Below are 25,868 nucleotides of genomic sequence, written 5' to 3' on the forward strand. Positions count from 1 at the left end.
TTATTTCTAACATTACGTTTTTTTTTTTTAATTTAAAAGCTTTTCAATTATCTCAACACAACTGTGACACTGTCATGTGGTGGAAACAGTCTAGGGTTCACAAAGCTGTGGGTACACCTGTGTTCCCTTAGCCTCTCTGCTCTCACCTCCTTAAAACTTTTTTTTTTAAGATTATTTATTTTGGGAGACAGAGTGTGTACAGGAGGGGCGGGGGCGGGGCAGAGAGAGCGAGAGCAAGAGAGAGAGAGAATCAGGAGCAGGTTCGCACTGTCAGCGCAGAGCCTGAAGCAGGGCTCAAACCCATGAACTGTGAGATCATGAGCTGAAATCAAGAGTTAGATACTTAACCGACCGAGCCACCCTGGTCGCACCTTCTTTACAGATAAGGTTGGGTTTAACGATGCCTCTCTGGGAGAGTTGTGAGGATTAGCAGCAGCATGTAAGGCATCTGAGTGCTGACACGATGCCTAGCAGTGGTCACCATTATTATTTTTCATAATTAAATCTATAATTGGGAACCCTGAAATAAATGTGCACCGTCACCTACAGCCCGCCACTGGTAAGCCGGTGAAATGCGTCCAGGATTCCATAACTCCAGTGTGACCAGTCTGCGTTCGTTCTGCCTTTTCTTGATGTCCACCCAGCGGCCCCTGCAGACCGGCCGCACGAGCGAGTGCTTTCCAGAACCTCTGCCGCCAAAGCGTTTCCTGTCTCCACGCTTCGTGTTTGGCCTGTTTGCAGCTCCTTTCCAGAAATCTGGAGATGGAGGCAGACACAGAGATGGACACGGACAGGGAGATAGATGCTTTTCCTCCTTTATGATGCTTCTTTGGTTCAGACATTCACAGATCCTGCTTCCTCTCTCGGAACTTGGTATGAGCTTCTACACGGGTTCTGAAGCCACTTGAGTCCTCATGTGCTACCTCCCAGACTGCGAGCCACCTCTCAGTGGGGTTTGTGGCCTCAGCACATTTGGGGCCTCATCGCTAATAACAACAACTTGGGACGCAGTGAGGACTGCTTGGAGGAGGGGGCGTGAAATATATTGACATTGTTTTTTAACAACACTATTGAGGGATAATGCCTACTTTTGTCTTCAGTGTTTATTTCTTTGGGTTCATTGGTTTTTTTCCTTTTCAGGCTACTCATGCTGGAGACCTAAAGAGATTTGTTCTCGATCTTTCTTCTTTTAGGTTATAAATGTTGTATGCTATAAATTTCCACCTGAGCATAGTTTTTGATGCACCCTAAACACCATGCTTTTTTACCATGTCAGTCTAGCTCAAATATTTTCAAATATCCCTTATCTTATTATAAGGTGATGGATAGGGCTGTTCAAGTCTGCTATCTCTCGATTTTCTGTAGACTGGTTCTTTCAGTTGCAAGACTAGTGTGGAAATCTCCAACTGTAATTGGGGGTTTATCCATTTATTTTCTTGTAGTTCTTTTTTTTAATGTTTATTAGTTTTTGAGAAAGAGAGAGGGAGTGTGAGCAGGTAGGTGAAGAGAGAGAGGGAGACAGAGGATCTGAAGCAGGCTCTGTGCTCACAGCAGACAGCCCAATGCGGGGCTCAAACTCGGGAACCGCAAGATCATGACCTGAGCCAAAGATGGATTCGTAACCAGCTGAGCCACCCACACGCCCCTCTTGCAGGTCTATCAGTATTTACATCATGTGTTTTGAAGCTTTCTTATTAAGCTCACACATTCTTAGGATTATTATGTTCACACTTCTGTCATTATGAAATAAGCTTCTCCGTCCCTTCTTTGCATCAAAACTGTTGTGTGTACTATTAACATAGCAACTTGAGCATTTAAAAAAATTTTTTTCTCAATGTTTATTTTTGAGAGGGAGAGAGAGAAAGAAAAAGAGGGACAGAGTAAGAGGAGGGGAGGGGCAGAGAGAGAGGGAGACACAGAATCCGAAGCAGGCTCCAGGCTCCCAGCTGTCAGCACAGAGCCCGATGCAGGGCTCGAACTGACGAACCGTGAGATCGTGACCTGAGCCGAAATCAGATGCTTAACTGACTGAGCTACCCAGGCGCCCCAGCAACCTGAGCGTGTTTTTAATTAACGTTACTGTTCTTTCGGTCATGTTCCCCAACACTTTGCTTCTATCTGCTTGTGTATTTGTATTCCGAGTGTGTGTCTTGAAGTCAGGGTGCCTTTGGTTTTATTCTTTAATCCAATGTCACCATCTCTACATGCCTTGCCTATGTCTAGTTAACATGTCCAATCTTTACTTACTTGCGCACACGGGATACACTTAATATACTAGTTTTAATATCACCTACTAATGGAACCCTCTGTGTCGTTTCTGGCTAATTTTTGTTTTCCTCATTATGAACTGTATTTCCTTGCTTTCTTGCAAGCTTGGTAATTCTTGGTTGGACAACAGTCCTGGTGAATCTTATTTCGGTGGTTGCGGCCTATTTTCATATTCTCAAAAACATTCTTGAGCTTACTTCTTGAATGTAGCTGTGTTTCTTGTAACTCGTCCTTAAGGAGATTGCTTTTGAAGGCTGGATGAAGGCTGAGGCAAGTCGAGAGTCTGGGGCGACAATTTTAAGTAGATGGTCACTCACCTAAGGTCTCTGCAGATTGGGTCCTGCAGGTGCAGTGACCGCGACAGGCAGTGCTAGATGCCTCACTAGCTTCTCCCTCCTCTGAGCTTGTGCTCGTAAGATTTCTAATAAGGGTCATGCAGCACTTTATTTCACAATGATCTTTTTCTCCACTACTGACATTCTAGCCATCTCAGGACTCCGTTTTCTACCCACTGAGCGATGAAGTTTCTGCTCTGACCCTGGAAGAGGCAGTCTTCTAAGCCCCGGGAGAATTATGAGCACTCTTGTCTATGATTTTTCAGTAACACTTTCACTAGCCTTGGGTAGTGTCCCTGACATAAACAGGTCAGTACTCACCTCGGACGGACGCAACAGGGCCCTCTGTGGGTCTGTGGGGTCCTCCCTCTGTGCCCTGACTTTTAGTTTCCTTGACTCCCCCTCCCCCACCTCTGTCCTCATTCATGGAGACTGCTGGCCCAGCCTGGGTCCCCCTGCCCCGTGCCTTGGGCCCGCAACTCTCTCCAGACGGTAAGTCTGGAGAAATTGTAGACACTCTGTCATTTATTTCCCATCTCTCAGGGATCATGTCCCAGCACAGCATGATATCCAATGCTTTGAGAGCCCTTTTATTTTTCCATAGATATAGACTTTTTTTTTTTAATTTAACTGGATTAAGACAGGAAGGGAAATCCAACCCTTGATACACCACCCTGGCCAAGTGAGGAAATGCTCTAGTGAGTTTTCAATCCTTATTTACTTGAATTACCAAATGAGCCATGACCAAGAACAAATTTGGAGCTGTTTCCTAGAATCGATCTAATTCAATGTGTTCACCACACCTCATGGTATTTAATGTGGCATTTAACCTCTGGAAAGGACGGCGTCATCCTCATTGTGTGAATATCATGTGCTAGAGCACCATCAGAGTGGTATTTGACACTCTGATGATGAGTTCTTTCTGAGCAGTTTTTGAGTGGTTTCTAGTTTCCTTGCTCTTGAAGCCAACATCTAAGAGGACTTGTGGTCGTATTTGTTTACATTTCCTTTGCAGATTTTAGAACTACCTTCACCTTAGCTTTACATAAATATTCAGACACTTGCAACTGATTGAACATCCATTTATTGATTATAAACTTCACTTTTTGGAAGAAGAAAGAAAAATGGCCATAAAAATAATTTACAAGTTGGGGCATCTAGGTAGCTCAGTGTGTCAAGCACCAACTCTTGATTTTGGGTCAGGTCACAATCTTACAGTTGGTGGGATCGAGTCCCACACTGCACCCTGCACTGGCAGTGTAGAGCCTACTTGGGATTCTCTCTCCCTCCCTCTCTCTCTCTCTCTCTCTCTCTGCCCCCCACCTTTCAATAATGAATAAATATTAATTTTTTTAAAAAATGATTTACAAGTTAATGACCATGTCCCTAATGTACCATGTGGCTTGAGTATATGCACAGTTACCTGATAATGTATGCATCATTTCCTCTTTGAAAATTCCAGGACAATTGAAAAGTACATCTTGTGTTGTTCCTTATTGCTATGCTCTTTTCGTATGTCAATCACTTACGATGACTTTTCAACCTTCGATATTACCAGGCATCCATTTTTCCATGACTGTTTCTAAGCTTGACTACTGGGCTCTCTGCGTGGTCTGACTCTTAACTTTGGGTCCTTTTTCTTTTGAGTTGAATGACTGCCTGATTCCCTAATTTTGGGCGTTAGTCTACAGGATTTAACTCTGAGCTCCCAGCCTCTTTTCCTTCAGCTCCTTCCACTGCTGTTCTTCCAGTCAGAAGAAACTTAGCAGTATTTGTAGTCCTTTTCTTGTGGACTCTAGGGTATGCAAATAGACACACTGCACAGATTTAAAACAAAAAGTGCTGGGGCATCCAACTTCAGCTCAAGTCATGATCTCATGTTTCGTGAGTTCAAGCCCCCCGTCGGGCTCTGTGCTGACAGCTCAGAGTCTGGAGCCTGCTTCGGATTCTGTGTCTCCCTCTTTCTGCCCCTTTCCTGTTCACACTCTGTCTCTCTTTCTCCCTCAAAAAATAAGTAAACATTTAAAAACTTGAAAAAGATTAAAACAAAAAGCATAATATGCTCAGAACTAAATTTATTACGTTGCATCATCGGCCGTCATGTTCATATTTATGCATTCTCTTGTGCTGAGTCACCATCTATAAGTTCTTCCTAAGGTTGCTGCTTCCTCCTCAATAGGTAACTCTTGATCTGTCGGGGGTTTTTGTGTCATCATTTTGTAGTAACTTCTACCTGAATCAATGCCTGTGTTGTTTAGGATGGCAAAGGCCCAGCTGTTCTGGCTCCAGATTAGTGCAGTTTAGACAACATCTGCCTTTGACTTAAAAATAGAAGGCTGTGAAAGGATCCATTGCAGAGAGTTAAGTGATATAATAACTTATGTTGTTATATCAAACATAGCTCCATTGAGAACACTAGGGATGTAAAGACATTTTATCTTCATTATTTCTTTTGATGTTGACCTGCTCGTAAGAAAGTTTATTGTAGTCTGAAGGGTAGAAATTCTGGATCCACCACGTGCAAATCCTACCACCAGTATTTACCGGCTGTGTGGCCATGAAGAAATTACTTAACTTCTCTTTGCCACAGTTTCCTGCTCTATAAAAACAGGATAATAATAGTATTTATTTCATACATACTGTCTGTGTGTGTGTGTGTCTGTGTGTGTGTGTGTGTGTGTGTGTGTGTTTACCTCTTAAAACAGTGTCTAGTTCATAGTGTGTGCTATATGAGTATTACTACTATAATAAAACATGAATAATAGGTAGAATTAATATGGCTTCAAATAGAACTGGGATGTCTTTCTCCTTGGCTCTCCATTTTAATAACCATGTTCCCATTTTAGACATGATATTGACACCCCACACACAGACTTTTTTCTAGCTTTATTGTTTCTGAAGCTGGTATATATTAGAACCACTGTAATTTTAAAACTTCCATTATTTCCCTAAAAGTTTCCATGGTGCTTTAGAATTGGGAAAATAAGAATTGTAAATGTATTATCGATCATTCATTCTGTCCCAATTGTGCTGGTAGCTGTTCAATCTGCATTGTTTCATTTATGTTTCACACATACCCATCAGTCGCTTTGATTTTCATCCCTCCTGCCCCCCTGTCAAGACATGGAAACTGAGATTTGGGTAATTTGTCCAAAACTGAACAGTCTGTTTCTGAAGGAGAAGCACAAGTCTGTCTGATAGCCCATCCCTTTCCCATAACCCGCGTGATAGACTTTCCTTGCTACAGACATATTTGACTACTTCCCTTGTTTAGAGATGAACTTTCCACTGTAATTTGGCCAAATCTTACCACTTTTAAATATACCTAACTCTCACACCCTTTTTTAATTCTCCTGTTATAGCTTCTGTCACTTTTCAAAGTAATGGTGTTCATGCAGTATCTCACCTCCACCATGGAGACTGTGACTTTAGAAGCAGAAAGCATTCGTCGCTGCCTACCGGGAAATCCTTATGATCTTTGAGACATGTAACTATGGTCTCTCCATCTTCTTGTTTCAGAAACTGCCCATGATTTTGAAAGTCTGTACCAAGAATAGATGTCAGGTTTCAAGACTTGGAAATCTGGGGGCGCCTGGGTGGCTCAGTCGGTTAAGCAGCCAACTTCGGCTCAGGTCATGATCTCACGGTCTGTGAGTTCGAGCCCCGCGTCCGGCTCTGTGCTGACAGCTCAGAGCCTGGAACCTGTTTCAGATTCTGTGTCTCCCTCTCTCTGACCCTCCCCTGTTCATGCTCTGTCTCTCCCTGTCTCAAAAATAAATAAAACGTTAAAAAAAAAATTAAAAAAAAAAAGACTTGGAAATCTGATTTTTAAAGGGTTTCTGAAAATTATATAACCATATTTTTCTAACCCTTCCCAAAGTCTGTGGTCAGGGGTGGGGGGGAGGGGGATGTTGCAGAGCACACAGTCCGCAGACAAGCACATCTCTTATCATTAGTTTACATTTCAAGTGTTGTGTGTCAGGTGGGTATTTGAAGTTTTATTTCCTTGAGCTGCAGTGAGAGTCCAGGAAAGGCAAAGTGTAAACAAAGAGCCTGACATTTACCCTCTGGGACCTGGTTTCCAAATGATCGCGCCCAGTGAAATTCATTGGTTGTGCACAGGCTGTGAAAAATGCTGCCTCTCTTCTGATGAATTTCAGACTTCTGTTCACTAGTCTTTTGTCCATCCATAATGAATATTAATGCCGTACTTTATTTTGGCATCATGTTTTCGCTTTTCTTCTGGAAGAGGATTTGATATGACATCCATTTCATCATTTAAACAGTTGGGTTAAAGGTTGACGTGAGGTCACTGAGTTGTGACCATATGCGCTTGCCAAATCAAGAGCGTTATGGAGGGAATTTCCATGAGGGTAATTAGAATGACAACCCGTGTTTCAAGCCCTGGGTATACCAACTTGGCTTCATGAGATCTGGTGGAATGAGGTCTGCCATGGGAAGAAGGAACTGTGCCCTGAGCGCCTTTCAAGAAAACACTTTCCCATTACCAAATGTATGCACTGGGTGCTGAATTCCCATTACCCAAATAAGAATTTCTTTCTTAAAGCATCCATGGGAAAGAGTGCAAATGACTTCAAGGGAGGATTTAAGGGAATTAAAATTAGAGTTCAAGTCAATTCAATAAGTATTTACTAAATACTTAATGTGTACTCATTACCATGGGAGACACAAAGGGACATTCATGATCTTCAGGGAAACTGGGTAAAAAATTAGTTAAAATGAAATTGGCAGAAATGCCATTCGGATTGAGTTTATTTTACATTAGTTTTTCCCAGCCCCTGGATCTTTGGCAAGTTTTACATGTCTTTGTCTTAAATCTTTGCGTACAGCTATAATTATTTTCATCCATTTTTTTTCACAGTTGAGCGTTTTTGATAATGGCTTAATGAACTTGAAAATGTTTTTATAATATGTGCATTTTTGCTGTTTTCTTTGAAACTGGAAGTTAATATTTGAATTCATCTTCAACTTTTTCTATTTGCGTGTTGCAATTGTTCACATTAAAACTTTAATATTTTTCCCTAAAATCATAAATTATTCCCCAAATTCCCCAAATCATAAACTTATAATTTTGTCCCACCAACCAGTGACTTTAAACCTTAAAAGTTAGTTTTTAATCACTTTTTCCCATTTGCTAAGTTATTTTGCCTTATAAAATGTTAATTCATTTTAAGCCTCTGCATCCTGTTTACATTTTTAGCTAAATCGGGAGAAAAGTGGCTTAAAGTGACAATTTGTTGCTGATTCATTGTTTCTGAAATGTCACCTCATTCAGTTCGTTCTTGAAAACTCATTTGCTTTTTTTCTGTTTCCGTCAGGCTACAAACTGTGACTCTTAGTTGTACATAGATCTAGAAGAATACATGAGGTACACTACATTCATATTCATATTTAGCACTTGATTGAGCAAATATGGATTTAGCAAGTTCCTGCTGAGAGCTGGACATTATTCTAGATACCATATAGACACAGATGTAAGGGCAATTCCAGATCTAAACGGGAGGTGGTCGGTTGGAATGTAATCCAATGGGAGAGTCACACAGAGCGGGTATTTTGAGACCTGCATTGACTCGTTCAATCCTCACACTGTGCCCCGTGAAATAAATACTGATGAAGGCACGTTTTTGGTAGATTAACAGAGCTAATAAGAGAGCAAAAGAAGAGTCTTAAATCCCATTCTCTTTCCGTTCCATTTTGGTGTTGGTTGAAAACAAGGCTGTACAAATAATACGTGTTGAGTGAACGTTTTCTGAGTTTGAATGCAATTGTCAAGATGTTAAAATAAAGACAAATCTGTAGACAGGAACAAAAAAGGAGATGTCTAAGGTGCCCGGGAACAGTTGACAGAAGGGGAGGCAGAGATGCCCATCTCTGCACAGGGCTTTGATGGGCATGAGCGGCACCGTAGTCACTGCTCTCCCTGGAAGCCTGACCCCCGCACCTGAGGAAGATCCCTTACATCTTCTGTGCTATTTGAGATGTGATGTGCATTCTGGGCACGATACATCGTCCACCTACTGCGATTTTTGTCCTTTGGCAGTCAATACTCTTTAACATCTGCATTGTATCCTATTAAATATAGCTCTCTTAGCTTGATGATCTAGAATGGCCAAAATTATTTCCTTCCTGAATTTCATCATTTGTCTGTTTCCAACTGTTCCATTAGACTCTGTTAAAAGTTTTAAGGCATGGGTGTTTTCTTTTCAGAAGTCTGCTTGGGGAGATCCTTATTTTCAGGAATGATTTTTCTTTTTGTTTCTCTTAAGCATTTCAAAGTCCATGCAATTATACACTTCCCAGCAATTATCAGTGCACAGTCAAGTTTTACATAAGGCATTTCACATTTCTTTAAATGTAGTAAATGGGTATTACACAGATAATACAGAATGGTGTTTGTTCATGCAGCAGCCACACCGTGTGATCTCTTTCCTGTTGTACTTTGGTTACTGTGGTCTTTCTGTACAAAAGTCAATTATGTTATCTGTGCAAAAGCTAATCGTTAAAAATGATTTCTTGCTGTTTTTAATAGACAAATGGATAGAAAAGTTGTACAGGCCACATTCAACTTTCAGAATGGCTCATTTGGTTTTTCCAGTTCTGAAAGCAGTCACGTGTAAAAGCTGATGTTAAAATTTTTTGACAGATTTACACTGATAATTCTTGGCTTCGGGGAGACCATTTTCTGGACACAATCTAAAGTGAATATGTATCTTCTAATAAGTCTTAGCACTTAATGAAAATAATAAAGGCCCTTGAAAAAATGGCAAGGAAGGATTTGTTAATTCTGAATATTCTTGGACAAGGAAGGAAAACACTGAAAGCATTCATATGTACATAGTTCCCCCACCCCTACCTCTCTCTCTCCATTGATGGTAGAAATTCAGCCCTTCCTTGCCTGTCTCTGGCTGTCAGATCCCTAGCTTCTGTCAGAGGGCAGGCGTCCTGAGTTATGAACTGAAATCATTTCTACCTTAGAAAAGCCAGAGACAGTTAAATGCCAAACAGTCTTTTTAAAGAACATTTTAAAAATACCCCTTGACTTAGCGATAGTGAATGTGGAATTAAACACAGACTTTCTTTTTTATAAAAGACAACAAAGAATATTGTGGATCATAGTGAACTATTTTCTATTGTGTTAAAGAGGTTTCTGTAGACTGGTTTCACAAACTATTTTTTAAAAAATAGAACTGAGAACCCTTTGACTATGTAGGCAGTGATTTCGTAAACATGTCAATATTAAATATCTAAGTGGTAATGGTTGTTTTCTAGTGTTTCTCTAAGCTTATTTTATACACATTTAAGTAATTTTGTAATAGAAATAATTTTGGAAATCACTTAAATTTCCTCTCCATTCACTGGGAAAGTTTTATTTCTCCATTTTTCAACCAAAGAAAACAGAGTATATTGCAATATTTATACATATATACCAAAATACACTTCCAATGTCCATGTTAAAAAAAGAAGGATAGACACATAAAATAATCAAATTTGTTTATTGGAAATGTTTTTTTGGAACTCATTTCTTTTTTAAGTGATAGTCTCCTTGATTTATTTCACTACATCATGATAGCTCTGACTTACTGGTCAGATGCGAAATTTAAACCAGAAAGATATAGACCATAACCAACAGTCATCAACTTCACCCATGTAACCTAATAGTGAATCACCTAGGTTGGAAATTATGTTCAGAGTATGGAATGGTCTCCTATCGATGAGGTTTCAAGGCAGTTGAATTCTCAGGCAGAGTATCCTATCCACATAAAAAGCGAGCAGGTCAAGAAAGAACGGAATCGAGGCTTTCTTACTGACAAGCAAATGAATATAATACTTGATTTGTCAAAACTGATGGCTAAAATTTTGTTGTGAATCAGACACTATAAATGCATGAACCTAACAGATAAGTTGGAATATACAAGTGGTGCATTTTTAAGCCTAACAGATTCACGAATGAAATCTTCCATTTATTCTTTAATTCAGTGATTTATCCATAAAATGTCAACTAACATTGATTAGTGATGTGTATTTGGTTGTGCTGGTCCTAAAGGAGTGAAGACAAATATGGCATGAATATTCATCCACGCTGTGTTTCGGATAGCTGTCCATATCCTACCGTGTTATCTGTCTGCCAACTCCATGAGACTGGAGAATCTCATAATTAGAAAAATAACGTAGACATCGTCTACAACACTGTACGCAGAACTGTATTTCTGCGTCTTCTCAAACTGCATTTATTTATACTTTTAAAATACTCTTATAAAGGGTTAAATGGCAGACGTTATTAAAAAAAAGAATACATTTTCTCTATTTTTTCAGGGAAGATGAAAATGGTTTTGTGTTAGCTTTGCTAATCTGAATAGTTCAAATGCAGTGCAGGCTTTGGGGATAAGTTGATCTCACCAGAAAAATCTCTCACTTTTCTGTCTCTCTCCTATTTCTCTTTTAATAGTTTTACCCAGCCATACATGTGGAAATCCTGGGGAGATACTGAAAGGAGTTCTCCATGGCACAAGATTCAACATAGGAGACAAAATCCGGTACAGCTGTCTCTCTGGCTATATCTTGGAAGGCCATGCGATTCTGACCTGCATCGTCAGCCCTGGGAATGGTGCTTCCTGGGACTTTCCAGCTCCATTTTGCAGGGGTACGTACCATATGACCACATGTGTCGTGAACCCAGACTAAGGTTTTGGTACTGATGGAATAAGTTTCCAGTAAACAAAAAGAATTCGCATCCTGCTGGGTCTTACCATGCCAGCTTATTCTGTTCCTAGAAGTCAATGTTACATGTAACCCAGGAAGCCATCACTGGGCTCTGTAAAGCTGATAAGAAATTTACATGTGTTCCTTAAACATCCGAATTTTTCTTCGTTCTGTTTCTCACATTCTATGGCTTTCTGCATAATGTTATCACTTGCTGTCATAGCATGCTAAGATTTACCGTGCACATTTATGTCCTTCTTGATTGGACGGCTCCTTTTTTACATTTTGTTCTCATTAAAAATGACAGGCACCACTTGATAATTAAATTATACCTTTTAAAGACTTTTTGAACACTCTTATACCTTTCAAATAAGTTGATCATGAAGGAACACACTCTATCCAAATGTTCAGCGGCATGATTTGGGGGCAAGGTTAGAATTACTTTCCTGACGCCCTGCAATTTTTAACCTTTTCCATAACACTACTTTACGGATCCATTAACTTTAGGAAAGAGCCTACTGTCACTCTCAAGTTCTGACTTTCCCGAGAAAAACTCATCACAGGGTTTCAAAAATAAAAGCGTGGCCAACATTTATTACGGCCTTGATGTGAGGCCAGAAAACGTGCTGAGCGCTGTACTTGGATCATACCATTTAATGCTCAAAACAGCCGTGGGAACGGTAAGCACAGACGCTCATTTAACAGATGAAGAAACAGAATTTTTGTTTTCAAAAGGTTCCAGGGACAGTTTGCATGTGACGTCTGAAGATTCACCCAAGTCTGGCTTCTAACCCGTGCTCTCCAGCATGAGTCCAAATTCACAGCGTCGGCTACAAGTCGCGTAGGGCAGCGTTCCGTTATCATCGGAATGCTTATAGTTTAGCCTCTGCTATTTGATGAACGTTTTCTTTAAAAATTAAAAAAAAATGTTAATGTTTATTTATTTTTCAGACAGAGAGAGACAGAGCATGAACGGGGGAGGGTCAGAGAGAGAGGGAGACACAGAATCCGAAGCAGGCTCCAGGCTCCGAGCCGTCAGCACAGAGCCCGACACGGGGCTCGAACGCATAGAGCATGAGATCATGACCTGAGCCAAAGTCAGAAGCTCAACCAACTGAGCCAGACAGGCGCCCCTCTTTAAAAAATTTTTTTCTGTTAAATATTGTGGTCTCCTAAGATCTCCCTGATGCTAATTACGGGATGATGGCATATTGCTGCCACAGTTACCTCACTCCTGCTGGGAGCTAGTACCTACCGATGGCTTATGATGGACCAGGCATGACTTTCCACGTTTCATCGTCTCAAATAGGTACTTTATTAAAGACTCATTTTGCGGCTGAGGGGTCCGAGGTTAAGGAATGTGACTTGCTCAAGGTGTTCTAGCTCGTAGCTGATGGCGTTCAGGTTTAGCAAATTCTTCCTCTTCCCTAGAGAAAATCCCACCAGGAAAGTTATCTGTTCCAAGTGTCTGTTTTTCCTCTGGACATGCTTATTTCAATGTGTGTTTCTGAAGTCTGTTGTCTCTCTTACTCTCTCTTTCTTCTTAGGGCTGTTATTTTCTATCTTGTCAAAAGAGCGACATACTCAAAATCCAGACCTTTGTCCCATTTCCCTTCTTTTTTCACCAGTTCTCCTCAACTAATGGATCCCATTTAAGGATACCACTTGGATCTCCTAAATATATGCTTTCTTCCTTGTCCCCACCATTGTTCCCATCCACTCTGGAGAAACACTAGAGCTACTCCAGCTTTGTTCTATTATTCCCTGTATGCCAGCTTTTTCCTTTCTCACTGTCTTTTACTAACCTCTGTTCCCTGTCCTACTACACTGTTCCAGTTAGCTTTCTTGTTTTCTTTTCACCCAGACCCACTTCAAGTTGGCTAAATGAGCTCCATGCACAGAATCTCAGCCTCCATCAGACATTCTACTCGCTACTCCTTCTTTCCAAGAAACACATCTTCCTCACCCCTTTTTCTCTCAGTCAGACCCCATCAGTGATTCCAGAGGAATGGAGAGCCAACTCTTCAATATGGCTGCCAACGTGCCTCATGATAACCCTGGCTTAACTGGACTGTAAATGCCATCTGTTCTCAGACACAGACTTAAAGCGTTTCTCCCCACATGTGATGTTGTGTCAGGGCTGACTGGTGCTGGCTTTTCTCAAAGCCACTGACTGTATCATCTCTTTTGCTCTGCATTCCTCATACCATGGCTGGGGGGGGGGGCAGTTTGTGCCACAGAAATTGGTAAACCCTAAAAACCAGGGTGGTTTTCCCAAAGAATTCCTTCCCGACATACCACTCCATGCTTAATTCCACAATTTTGCTCTTTTATCCTGCTATGTTTATCTCCCCTATGGCCGTAAATCTACTAAGTTTTCAAGTTCACACTCACGTCCAAATTTCTGTCATTCCTTACATTGCAGCCTCTTTTGAGACTGCTTTTTAAAAAAGTCCTTTTGTCTGTAGCATTTATTTTGTTGCTACTTTATATCTAAACATAATGTCTTAATATTTTTTATTGAACTCCTCCCTGGTGATAGTCTCTAGTCATACAAACGTCGTAACTATATCCTTGATTCCTCTCTACCTTAAAATTTAGCGTAGTCTACAGCTATTTCCCCTCACCGCTCTACCTGTTTCTCCCATTCAAGAACTTAATAGAGGTATAGAAACATGTTGAGAAGCAAATAATTAATATTTGTTTGGAAATGCAAAAATAAATATTAGCAGTTGCCGTGATAGCTTGTTTCTTGCCCACACTCCCCCAAGGAGTTTTCTTCTTAACTGAAGGGTCCTTACTAATTCCACAATTATAAGCCTTTTTAAAGTCAAAGTTAATATAACTGTAAGCTCATAACCATTCTTATTCTGTCGCCAATTTATTAAATTCCACCAATATTAAGATGGTTTTATCAGGATAAATTTTTTTTCTCCTCTATTACAGATTATTGCATTTTGCTTACATTTTGCTTTTCCCAGTGCTTGGGCTAGTAGCATTTCAAAGGGCATTAAATTAGATATAATTATTTTATGAAACGAGTTTGAAGGCTGCATCACAGTTTGTCATTGAATTGGATAACTGAATCATAAGGAAAAAGAAATCAATGATCTAATTCTTATAAATGTGTAGATGTAGCATATCTAGGAGAGACATAAATGAATTTCAGGAAAGTGGGTTTAGATAATTTATAAAAATTAAATGAGTATATTTTCTGCTTCCCCAACATTCTAGTTATTTAGTTCTGGGAATTGCTGGAGGATTGATAGCGATGTTAACGGTAACACCACTATGATCCCATTACAATGACTTTTCGCTGGTGTTGAAAAATGTATATAGAACTCCAAGTGGCAGCCTTTAACCTGAACAATGGCACTTAAAGGTGTGTATCATTTCTAGAGTCACGTGATACTCTTTAAGTAAAAATGATAGAATCATCTATTTAATAAAATCAATACATAATAAAATGGGAGGCCAGCCAGCTCTTCCTCTGAATGGGAGCCCAGCATCAAACTGACCTCTCCTCAGGATGAGACTTTAGATATTGTTCTTCTGAAGCTATCATAGATCAGTCTTCTTCATTTATCCTAGAGTTTTCAACTTAATGTCTAGATCTTCTTTAATTCTATTTCATTATTGCCTGTTGCTCCTGGAATCTTTGCAAAGATTTGCTGTTCCTGTGTGTTCAGCTACGGTGGGCATTTAGAGGAGAAATATAAAAGGGAACTCAGAGATCCAATAACAGATGCTCTCGGCTCAGGATTGGAGTGCCTTCTCAATTTGCTTTCGGCTTCCCCTACTGTTTTATTAAATAAAATAGACTAGAACATGAGGGCCCAGGTTATATGACAAATTACTTAGGTCCCCAGGACCCTGGAGGGCCACAGAGTATGAAATCCAAAAGAGGAGGGATTCTTCTTGAATGCAAACTGAACGACCAGAAGTTGTCTCCAGATTTATGATCATACAAGAAGGTAGAAAGGAAGTAGGTAAGGAGCTGCATTCAGAAAATGCTCCTTCTTAAGAAACAATGATCTGATCCGAAGAGCCCTCAGGTAGAAGTGATCCTTATGTCATGTGAGTCCAGAATGAGGTGGGTAAGTCACTCCTTTCCCACCTCTCTTTAGACCCTGCAACTCTCTGACTCTGGACTTCATTTTTTAAATATCAGTGTGAACTTACACCAGCTGCCTAAATCTAGGAATACAACCACAAAGGGAATATGTAGACATAAGGGACATTTGGGGACATGAGCTCTGGCTGGGCCTGGAAGAGATTAGGATAGTTTGTGCAAAGCATAAACTATAAGACAGTTGCATCAGGCATATGCTATTTGAAATAAGCCAGCTCCAAGCAAACACTAGTCCACTCCAGCCAGAGATGCATTCTCTTGCTTCCCCAAACATCGGCTCTGATGCGCCTTAATGCTTCCAATGACAGAACACTTTGTATTTGCAAAGTGCTTCACAAAATACTTCTTAACATTGCAGAGTAGAGATCCCTAGAAGTCATAGCTCTGGACATTCCCAATCACAAGCTGTCCTAAATAACATTGTTGTTTGTTCGTTTGTTTGTTTGTTTTGTAGTCTGCACTTCATAGGTTAGCCTCTATTTTGTGCACAACTCCTGTGAACTGCTATAGAAAAGCATTTAAAGATCATAGTTGTAGGGTCACCTCAGTGGCTCCGTCGATTAAGCAGCCAACTTGTGATTTCAGTTCAGGTTATGATTTCACCATTTGTGACTTCAAGCCCTCCATTGGGCTCTGCACCAACAGCATGGCGCCTGCTTGGGATATATTCTCTCTTTCTCTCTCCCTCTCCTTCTCTCTCTCTCTCAAAAAGTAAATAAAATAAACTTGAAAAAACTCTCCAAAAAGTCATAGTTATACACTTTCAATTTGTAAATATGCCGAAGTCCATAAATTCATGAACCTGTTTGTATCTCTAATCACCTTGAATGTAGGCAGGGAAAGCAATATTTTTCTTGTAATAAAGGTAAGGACGTTTTAAATGGTGCTGACATAGGTTGTAAATTTATGACTTAGACATTAGAACAAGACAGTTGATATATCATCCTACTTTTACTAAAATTTAATATAAGTGGCCTATGCACATAATTTAAAAAAAAAAGCAATAGTAAAGGGATTGCTGTGAAAAGAAACAGCCCATCGAAACTACCATACTTTTGTGCCACAGATATTCTGATACCATTTAACTATTTTTTGTTATCATTATAACTTATTATACTGTTCTTAATCAGTTTTATTGTTTAACTTTTATTATTTTTAATTCACATCTTGCTTTGAGTATGAACATACTTCCATTACTTCCATCTACTGTGTCTTGTTTATCTCAATTTTAGATTTATGTATATTATCTTTAAAAAATTAAATAATACAGGGGCACTGGGTGGCTCAGTCGGTTGAGCGTCCGACTTCAGCTCAGGTCATGATCTCACGGTTCATGGGTTCGAGCCCCACGTTGGGCTCTGTGCTGACAGCTCAGAGCCTGCAGCCTGCTTCAGATTCTGTGTCTCCCTCTCTCTCTACCCCTCCCTCGCTCACACTCTGCCCTCTCTCTCTTTCTAAAATAAACATTAGAAATCAAAAAAATAAATAAATAAATAATACACAGTATACCTTTTTCTTCCCCCTCCCTCCCAAAGGCACAGGCAAGGCTTTACGGGGACTACAGCTTGAGCTAAAGAGAGAAAGCTAACACACAGCAGCTTGGCTTGCCCCTCCAAATACTGCAGGGGCGGAGCTTATGTAGGGAGCATTCCAGCTCCCACCCAACAGGTTAAAGAGGGAAGGGGGAGGAGGTGCTTCATCCTGATTGGCTGGAAGGGCCTCGTCCTGATTGGTTGACGGTAGCAGGCAACTGGGGCAGCTCATTGGCGCTCTTTGGAGCCTTGCTCTTTTGGCTCAGGTGTAAGCCCGCATCTCAAGAGCATCCTGGTTCTGGCTTTGGGCTGGCTGTCCACCCCCGTTTGCGAGCTGGTAGAGGCTCAGATCCAGCATCCTCAGTCCCACCAAGTCGTCTCTGTCTTAGGGTCCCTTCGTGGTCACTGCAATCTGTTCCCAGAGTTGGTTTCTGAGGTGCAAAAATAATAGAAACAGGGCCAGACCCAGAAGTCAAAGACCAGGTGAGGTTTTATGAGGGTTATGGGAGACACAGCACTGACAGAGAATAATTAGGCTGGCCTCCCTCTTTCTGGTGTATCTTCTGATCATTTCCTCCTTCTGTATTCTCTCAGCTGTAATAGAACTTTTGCAATATCAAAGTTGTTAACATTTATATTTTATGTTATAATCTTAATTAAGTCCTTCTTAATTTGTCTAAAGGCTGAAAAGCAATAAACAACATTCATATTATTATAACTGTGTAAATATTTTTCTCCACATAAGTATTATGTCTGTAATTAGACTGCCTCCTCTGAAATCCAATATCTCACTCCCTGTGCCGCTCAGAGTTCAGATGAGTTCTTTCTCAGCCTCAATTATTCATAATAATGCCATAATTACTTCTGTTTCACATTTGGACCAAGGCTATCTCGTATAGCTTGTTTAGTTAATGTCATATCAGCAGGCTTAAACACAAATATTGTGTGCTCATGTTAAACCCCAAATGATTGTTTCTGACTGGCAGTTGGTTCTGATACTGGTGGTAATTTGCAGACTTCTGTATCTGACTTCCAGTTTCCAGCCTTGTCTCCATCCATTTGGCAGAGGGAGGACAGTGCTGGAGTCTGTGTGAGCAGGTCCCTGCATGTGCCTTGTGTTGATTAGACACAGCCATTCTGTTCATACTTAATTGGAAGGAAAGCTAGGAATTGGATCAGCTATAAAGTCGGGAAGAAGGAAAAAACAGATTCAGTAAATGGCTGGCTCGTTCATGCGATGACTGCCTTCCATTGGTCCTAAAATTTTGAATTATCTTTTCTTTCCCTTGTGGATTAATAAAACTTAAGTTGTGTCACTACAATCCACATGTCTTCTACTTTACGCTTCTTCTGGTTGTTACTAGGAACAAACTTTGTTCTTCATTCTGAAGGTCACGGACTTTCTCTTAAACTCAACTGCTTCTTGTTCCACATACAACTGTTCCTGAAGTGTCTAGTTGCTACTTTCCCCAGAATCCTGGACTTCCATCGCTCTGTCAGTAGCTCTGTTGCCTTCATTTCCCCAACCCCATTCTCCCCTCTCCCTGTACTGTCCCTCAAGAGGGCTCTACACTGGCTCCTAGGGCTGTTCTTCACTACCCCACTCTTTCCTAATCCAGCGTCTTCCTTTCTCCTTGTTTCACCCCAAATAAGCTGTGTAAAACTGTTTCTTCTGAGGAAAATCCCTTAAGCCTCAGTGTGCCCACAAATGTCCTTTTATGCATCCACATGGATGGATATTATAGCTGAGTATAAAACTATATGTGGAAAACATCTCTTCCCAGAATTGTTAAAGCATTGTTTCATCATTTTAAGCATATTATTGGCTTCTGCTGAAATATATTTTCTCTCTCTCTGTCCACATGTATGCACATGCAAACACACACACACACACACACACACACACACACACAAAGTAGGTGAGTGCCTTTTGAAGTTTGTGACTGAAAAGTTTGTCTTGAACTAAAAAAAAATAATTTTTCCAGGCATATGTCAATAGAGAAAATGGAGAGGTTTCTAAGAAAGGAAACACAAGTGAAACGTTTTTTGAAGGAAGATACTATTTTCATAATTCATCATCTTCTCAGGGAGAATAATGCACATGGTGTGGGAAAATGCCACAGATGCACCTGTTTGAGGTGAGCCTGGTTGTAACCCCAAGCATCCTCACCATGTGTGAGGGAGCTGGCAGGGGCCATGATAGTCACCCCCCAGGCAGGGCTTAAGGGGTCATTCAGCTGCCACCTGCCTCATAATAGCCAATTTCTCAGGATTTAGAACAGTGTTTTCCACTAGAAATGTGATGCAACCCAGAAGCCTGAGCCCACCATGTAATTAAAAGTTCCTAATAACTACACTTATAAAGTAAAAAGAAACAGGTAAAATTAATAATACATTTTCTTAACCCAACATAGTCCAAAGATGACCATTTGAACACATAATCAATATAAAATATGAATGAAGTACTTTGCATTTTTTCATACAATTCTTCAGAACCTGGTGTGCACTTTACAGGTACAACATACCTCGGTGTGAAACAGCCACGTTCCAAGTTCTCATTCGCCTCTTAGGCTAGGGGCTACTATTTCAAATGGCTCAGGTTTCACAGGCAGAGGAATTTTAGTATTCTTTGTCCCTTCCACATCAATTGTTAATGCATGTGGAGTTCTGGCACTAAGTGGGTTTCATTTTCACTTATGATGTCGATTCAATATATAGATGTAGGTTTATGATAAGGACTCATAAGAAAATGGGTCTGAGTATACTCTGTCATAGACTGATTGGAATTCTTCCTTCAACTTCTCAGCCATTTTGCTGAAACAGATTTGAGCTGAATGGTATCGGAAAGTGGAGTCTATTTTTAAAATTAGTTTAGGCAAGAGGTAAGAGTGAGCTGGCTCTTGATTAATCCAAAAAGGTTTCTCAAAAGGAATCTCATTTCAGACACTGTCTTACTTTTGGAACAAATGACGTTGGGGTCTGAGGATTGAAGGGTATGGGGAACTTTGAAGAATGGGCAAGGTAACTGTTGGGTAAGCAAAGAATTGGAAGCTCTTTGGTGCATGTACAACTCAAAAAGTATGCAAGAAAAAAAAAAGACACATTCTAGGGAGGGCAAGAACTAGATTTAATTCCGGGGCCTAGCACCCATGATCTATGTTGCTGGAAGCACATTACATGCCTTTCTTAGAGTTCTTCTCCACCTGTGAACTATTGTATGTACTACAGTGAGATGTTCACAAAGACAGAGCACTACAGGTGAGGTTGGACCCAGCAGCTTAGCTCCAGAGGCCACTTACCCAATCTCTACATAGAAGTATATATAGGAAATGCCAAATATTTTGAAAAAATGTATTAGTATGAGGGTTAAATGCAATGGCATACGCTAAGCACCTTGCAAAGTGTTTAGCACATAAATGTTTATAGGCTCTGTAGTGTTTGCTTCCTGGGTGCAAATCCCACTCACCATTTGTGTGCTGTGACTTCAGCCAAACTTACTTTATCTCTCTGCTCTGAATCTCCTTCTCTGTGTAATATACCTATTTCACATGCCTGTTGTAAAGATTAAGTGAGATAATCCAGGTGAAAAGCTTAGCAAAGGGGTGCCTGGGGGGCTCAGTTGGTTGAGCGACCAACTTCGGCTCAGGTCATGATCTCGCGGTTTGTGGGTTCAAGCTCCACGTCGGGCTCTGTGCTGACAGCTCGGAACCTGAAGCCTGCTTTGGATTCTGTGTCCCCCCTCTCTCTACCCCTCCCCTGCTCATGCTCTGTGTCTGTCTCTCAATAATAAGTAAACGTTAAAACAAAATTAAAAAAAAAAGCTTAGCAAAGACCTGGCATAGTGAAATTCTGTAAATTCTAATTATTATAATTACCGATCCTATTTCCGCACCCCCCCCACCCTGCTTCCCGTCTTGAAAACAACTTCAGATTTTGGAACGAAGTGAATGAAGCCCATGGCAAACAATCTAAAAGTAAATTCATGTGAACTCCAGGATCTCAGGGAGATCCTGCTTAAGGATCTCCCTGCTTAAAGGGTTTTTAATGCGTCGTTGATATTCTTTGGAATATATTTTTTTAATCTCTCAGGCTGATTTAATGAGAGAAAATGAATGAACAGAGACTCAGACCAAGAGGAAATTAAGTAGCTGCTGAAGGCTTAGTCAATGTAGAAACAGGTCATTATATTTTACTTGTCACTGTCAGGATGCAATGACAAGACCAATGTTACACATACACCATGCCCGTTGATACACAAATGCATATGCCTAGCATGACGGTATAGAATATATAGATTTAACAATATACCAGGTGTAGATCCTTTCTAGATTCTTTTTTCTGAAGGGAATGATCAATCAAATTCAAAGTATCTGAATAAGGAGCAAATAGAGTAGCATTTGTTATCCAATGATAGATATTTCAGTTTGGTCACTAAAATTGCAAAGCTTAAGAAAAAGATATGATGGTGGTGAAACCACTATCAATTACCAGATGACAAGCCCAGTTTATGTGCCTTATATATATTCTTGTATTTAATATTCAAGATCACTGTTCAAGTTCTATTTTACCACTGGTCTTGTTTTTTACAGTCTCAGGCACCAAGGCAAGACGTGACTTTTCTGAGGTCACATGGCGGTTAACTGGGAGAGACAGAATCTGAACCCAGGCATTTTATGCCATTTGCCCCTATGATGCCGTGCCCATTCCCTTCCAATTTACAAGAGAAATAAACGTCTTTAAAAGAATCTCAGTTATCATCTGGAAACAAATATTTGAATTTAAATTAAACAAACATTTCTTCTTGAGAACTGTGTGCCTGAGCCCTGAAAAATGGAAGGGCCAGGGAGAACATGGCTTGTCTGGAGATGGGCTATCAGGACTGTTAACAGGTCAGTTGATTTCCCCCCTGTCAGTTGACAGGGGGCGCATTCAGTGCTCTCCTCTTACTCCTCCTCCTATGTGCAGGACAGGAAGGTGTCTCACAGACCCCGTAGGCCATTCAGAGGTCGTGTGCCCAGAACGGAGAAAAATAAAGGCAGTCAGATGCCAGAAGGGAAAGGTGGCTGCTGGTCTCGGTATTTTCCGTGGGTGTACAAATGATTTAAGCCAAACACTGACTAAAACTGCTTGCCGGAGTGACTACCGTGTGTAGCAAATGAAAAAAAATTGATGTGTAAGCTTAGTTCAAGAGAGCTTTAAGCCCATAGAGGGCTGTTTGGCTGTAAGGTCTTTCTCCTGTTTTATTTCAAAGGCTAAATATGATTTGCTGAAGCTATTTCTTTACAGAGTAAGTCAACCTTAGAGAAAACAAAGCAGACAGTGGTCTGTTTTCTCAAGTGGGCTTCCTACTCCAGGGGAAGAATTTCTTTGGATTAAGTTGGTCCATACCTCTTTCTTCTTTCTTCCCTGCAGCTTTAGATCCTTCACGGAACCCCACCCCTCATCTGCCCTCCCAACAATCCCCCATCCTTGGGCACAAAGGCAAGACTTGGCAGGTGCCCCCGAGTAGTGGCGCAATATTGGTGCACAGAGAAAGTTCTCTGGCCCCAAGAAGAACCACCTTGGGAGGCAGTTGAGGCAAGATACAAAACATTTGAGAGGTGGTTGGCCAATAATTATTCTTACTTTATTTTCTATTTCTAGCCAATGGAATCTTTTTAGGTAACTATGAGATACTCAAGAAAGAAAGCAATGAGGAAGTTGAGATAGCATGGCTAAACATTTTATTTAGATTAAAATCCTCTGGGGCAGGTGTCATAATATAAACTTTACATATACTATGTTATGCTGTCCAAAAATTGTGAGGTGAATATTTATAGTTTGTGGATAAGGAATCGAATTCCCTGACATGCAGAGACTCTGGTCCAAGGCTACAGAGACAATGGCTGCCATAGGCAGTTCTCACGTGGTGCTTCTTACACATGCCTCCGAAAGCCTCCTCCTTGGGGGAAGCTAAAGGGAGGTTGTTTGCTTTTGTTCTGTGGGAAAGCATGATCTGTAAACCATTAAAAGTAATAGATAATGAATCATTATTGAAAGCTAGGCTTCCATAAAGCTCTAACCTTGTTTCTGTCTAAACACATGCATTTAAGATAAATATTCACCTAAATTTGTCAAAACACGTTGTCACTATTATGTGATGGTTTTAAAGAATATAGGATGTGACAGCTGGGGGGTTTTTTGTTTTGTTTCATTGTTGTTGTTGTTTAAGAGTTGACTGATTTTATCCATTTCAGGACAGTTGCTTTTTTTTTTTTTTTTTTTTTTTTTGGAAGGATGGATCGTAGTTAGCAAGCAAGGATGCCATGAAATAAAGAACCGGGAGCCATCTCAGTAATGCCTTTAATAAAACAGGCTAAATAATGTATGTGTGTGTTTCATTTAGAGCTGTCTAAAGCTGAAAATTTCTTTAATTGATAAGCCTTACATAACGTGACTGGAAATGACAATATGTCACTTGCCACTGCTTCACGAAATGTCACTCAATGTTGTTTAATTGCAGGCATTCCGCTGCTAGTGATGCCAGGGAGAAAGAGAGGCTGGGGAAGATGTAGCTGGAGGGGAGGAGAAGGGAGAGAAGTCATGCTTTTTATGCGAGCCTATAAATTCTGTGATATTTAAAACACAGCTGTGTTTTTATCAGTTATGTTACAGAAATAACATAAAACGAATCTTAAATGATCTGTCATGTCAGGACCACGCATTACAAAGTAAGATTGAGTGGGGCAATCTTCACAGAAGGAACCTGGCTCTAAATTAAGTTTGAATGGCTTTAGACAATTTTGTTTTAAGCACTTTTCTTGCACACTGTGCAATAAACAACTCTAATGTAAACCTTACCAAAATTGGGGGAAAAAAGAAGTATTGAAAATATATGTCAACATTAGATTGTAGTAAGTCTGGCTTACATGTTTTGCATTTCATGATGTCACAAGCTTTCTGCTAAGTACCTTTTTTAAAAATATGTTTACATTATCTCATTAAATCCAATCTTATGACAAGTTTAAAGCATAATCATAAGGTGCCTGTATGCCAATTATTTTTAATTTTGTGGATTAATTTAGTTATTTTTCTGTGATTTTATCAGAGGCACCATATTGGGTTGTAGAGCTGACTGTCTAATACCAATATAGATATATTTCCAAGGAAATGCCATTCACTGTGATAGGTAGTAACAGACGTGTCTAACAGCAAGAACTTTGTCACTCAAGATCCTGCTTTGCCGTATAATACCTGGGACATCTTGGGCAAGCTATTTTCTTGCAAAGGCTCTGGTTTCGATTCCTTTAAATTAAACTAATACTTTTAATCTCACAATACCGGCAAGGATTAAATAATATCTCAAAGTGCTCAATACCAATAATTACTATTATTATTCTAAATGTTATCACTGAAGATCCAGGATGGAGGGAAAGTAGGGACCAATGAGGCCAACCCAAGCTCTGGGAACTCTCAAGGCTAAAGTCATAGAGCAGATTACTTTTCTTGTTTTTCCTTTGTAAGATTAGTCTTATACCATAAACTTTCAGTTTTAATTGATAGCATTTTCTTCTCAATATCCTCAAAATTATACAAATTAATAGTTATTTCTTTGCCTGTAATTGAACATAATGAGTGTTTCCAACATTTACGGCTGCACATAATACTATAATTAGTGTCTCTGTACATATAGCATTGCTTTTGTTTCTTCTGTTTAATTATTTCCTAAGGATAGAGTTTTCAAAATGTTGTTTATGCCTTGCACACTTGCTGAACAAATTTCCACGCCGCCAGGAGTTTCACCACAATTATTCCTAGTTTTGATGTTAGTATTTGCTTTTAATTTGCTGAGAATTTAGTAGCATTAGAACGATGCCCCAGAGTTGCCTTAATCGTCCTTTGATTTCCAGTAGAATATGTCTGCTTACTATTTGTGTCCATTCATTCATTCTTTAAAGAAACATTTAGTTATCAAGGACATACATGTTTTCAGACACACTTACCAATAAGTTCAGTAAACTCTACCGATCAAGGGTAAGATAGTAAATATTTTATGTTTTTCAAGCCATATTGTCTCTGTATGAACTGTATTCAGTCATTGTGCAGAAAAGTTTCCATAGGCATTACCTCAACAAATAGGCAATGCTGTGTTCCAGTAAAGCTTTATTTACAAAAACAGGTCCAAATGTGGTCCACAAACTGTAGTTTGTGTACATTAGTTCCTGAAGCTGGGGCTACAAAGTGAAAAAAAAAAAAAAATAAGGAAAAATCCCAACCACCATGGAAATTACATTTTTGGTTGGAGATAGATAGCATAAATACATAAAGAGATTAGTAAAACCAGATACGTAACACCTAACTGTAATAAGTGCTCAGAGATATTCTCACTAAGAAAGTGACATTTGACCAAGAGCTGTCCCGGCCAACTGTTTGGCTTGCCCAGAGCTGTCCTGGTTTTAGCACCTGAAGTCCTATATCCTGGGAAAATTATGTATTTGGCAAAATGAACATTTTTGGACCCCTCATGGAGGTAGAGTAAACCCTACTAGAATATTAAGAGAGTGGTCCAGATCGAGGAAGTGTCCATGGCTTGAGTCCTGAGATACAGGGCTAGAATGGGGGGATAGTACAGTGGTGAGTGTGGCTAGAGACATTGGACAGTGGCAGGTGGGAGAGAGCAGGTCAGAGACAAGGTGGGAGGAAGAAGGTCTTGGAGGGTCCTGTGGTCCCTAACATAGGCACTAGCTTCTATTGTGAGCAATATGGAAAGAAGCTAGAGGACTTTGGGAAGAGAAGTGGCGTCATTTCATGTAGAATTTAAGAGGATTACTTGGCTGCTGTGTTGAGAAAATAATATATGGTGGAAAGGATAAAATCAGAGAACCTGTTAGGAAGCCATTG

The 25,868-nt window shown here is 40.1% G+C and overlaps 1 protein-coding gene across 1 annotated transcript in view; it reads left to right on the plus strand.

The window, feature by feature from the left end:
- The first annotated feature begins 572 nt into the window (after positions 1 to 572).
- The window catches only part of CSMD1 (CUB and Sushi multiple domains 1), a 1,037,384-nt gene continuing 1,012,088 nt past the window's right edge, over positions 573 to 25,868 (plus strand). The window contains exons 1-2 of the mRNA XM_049630105.1: positions 573 to 873; positions 11,071 to 11,265. Coding sequence (XP_049486062.1) covers positions 573 to 873; positions 11,071 to 11,265 — 496 coding nt within the window. The remainder of the gene's footprint in view (positions 874 to 11,070; positions 11,266 to 25,868) is intronic.

This window comes from Panthera uncia, chromosome B1 (genome assembly GCF_023721935.1).
Source record: "Panthera uncia isolate 11264 chromosome B1, Puncia_PCG_1.0, whole genome shotgun sequence".
Lineage (NCBI taxonomy): Eukaryota > Metazoa > Chordata > Mammalia > Carnivora > Felidae > Panthera > Panthera uncia.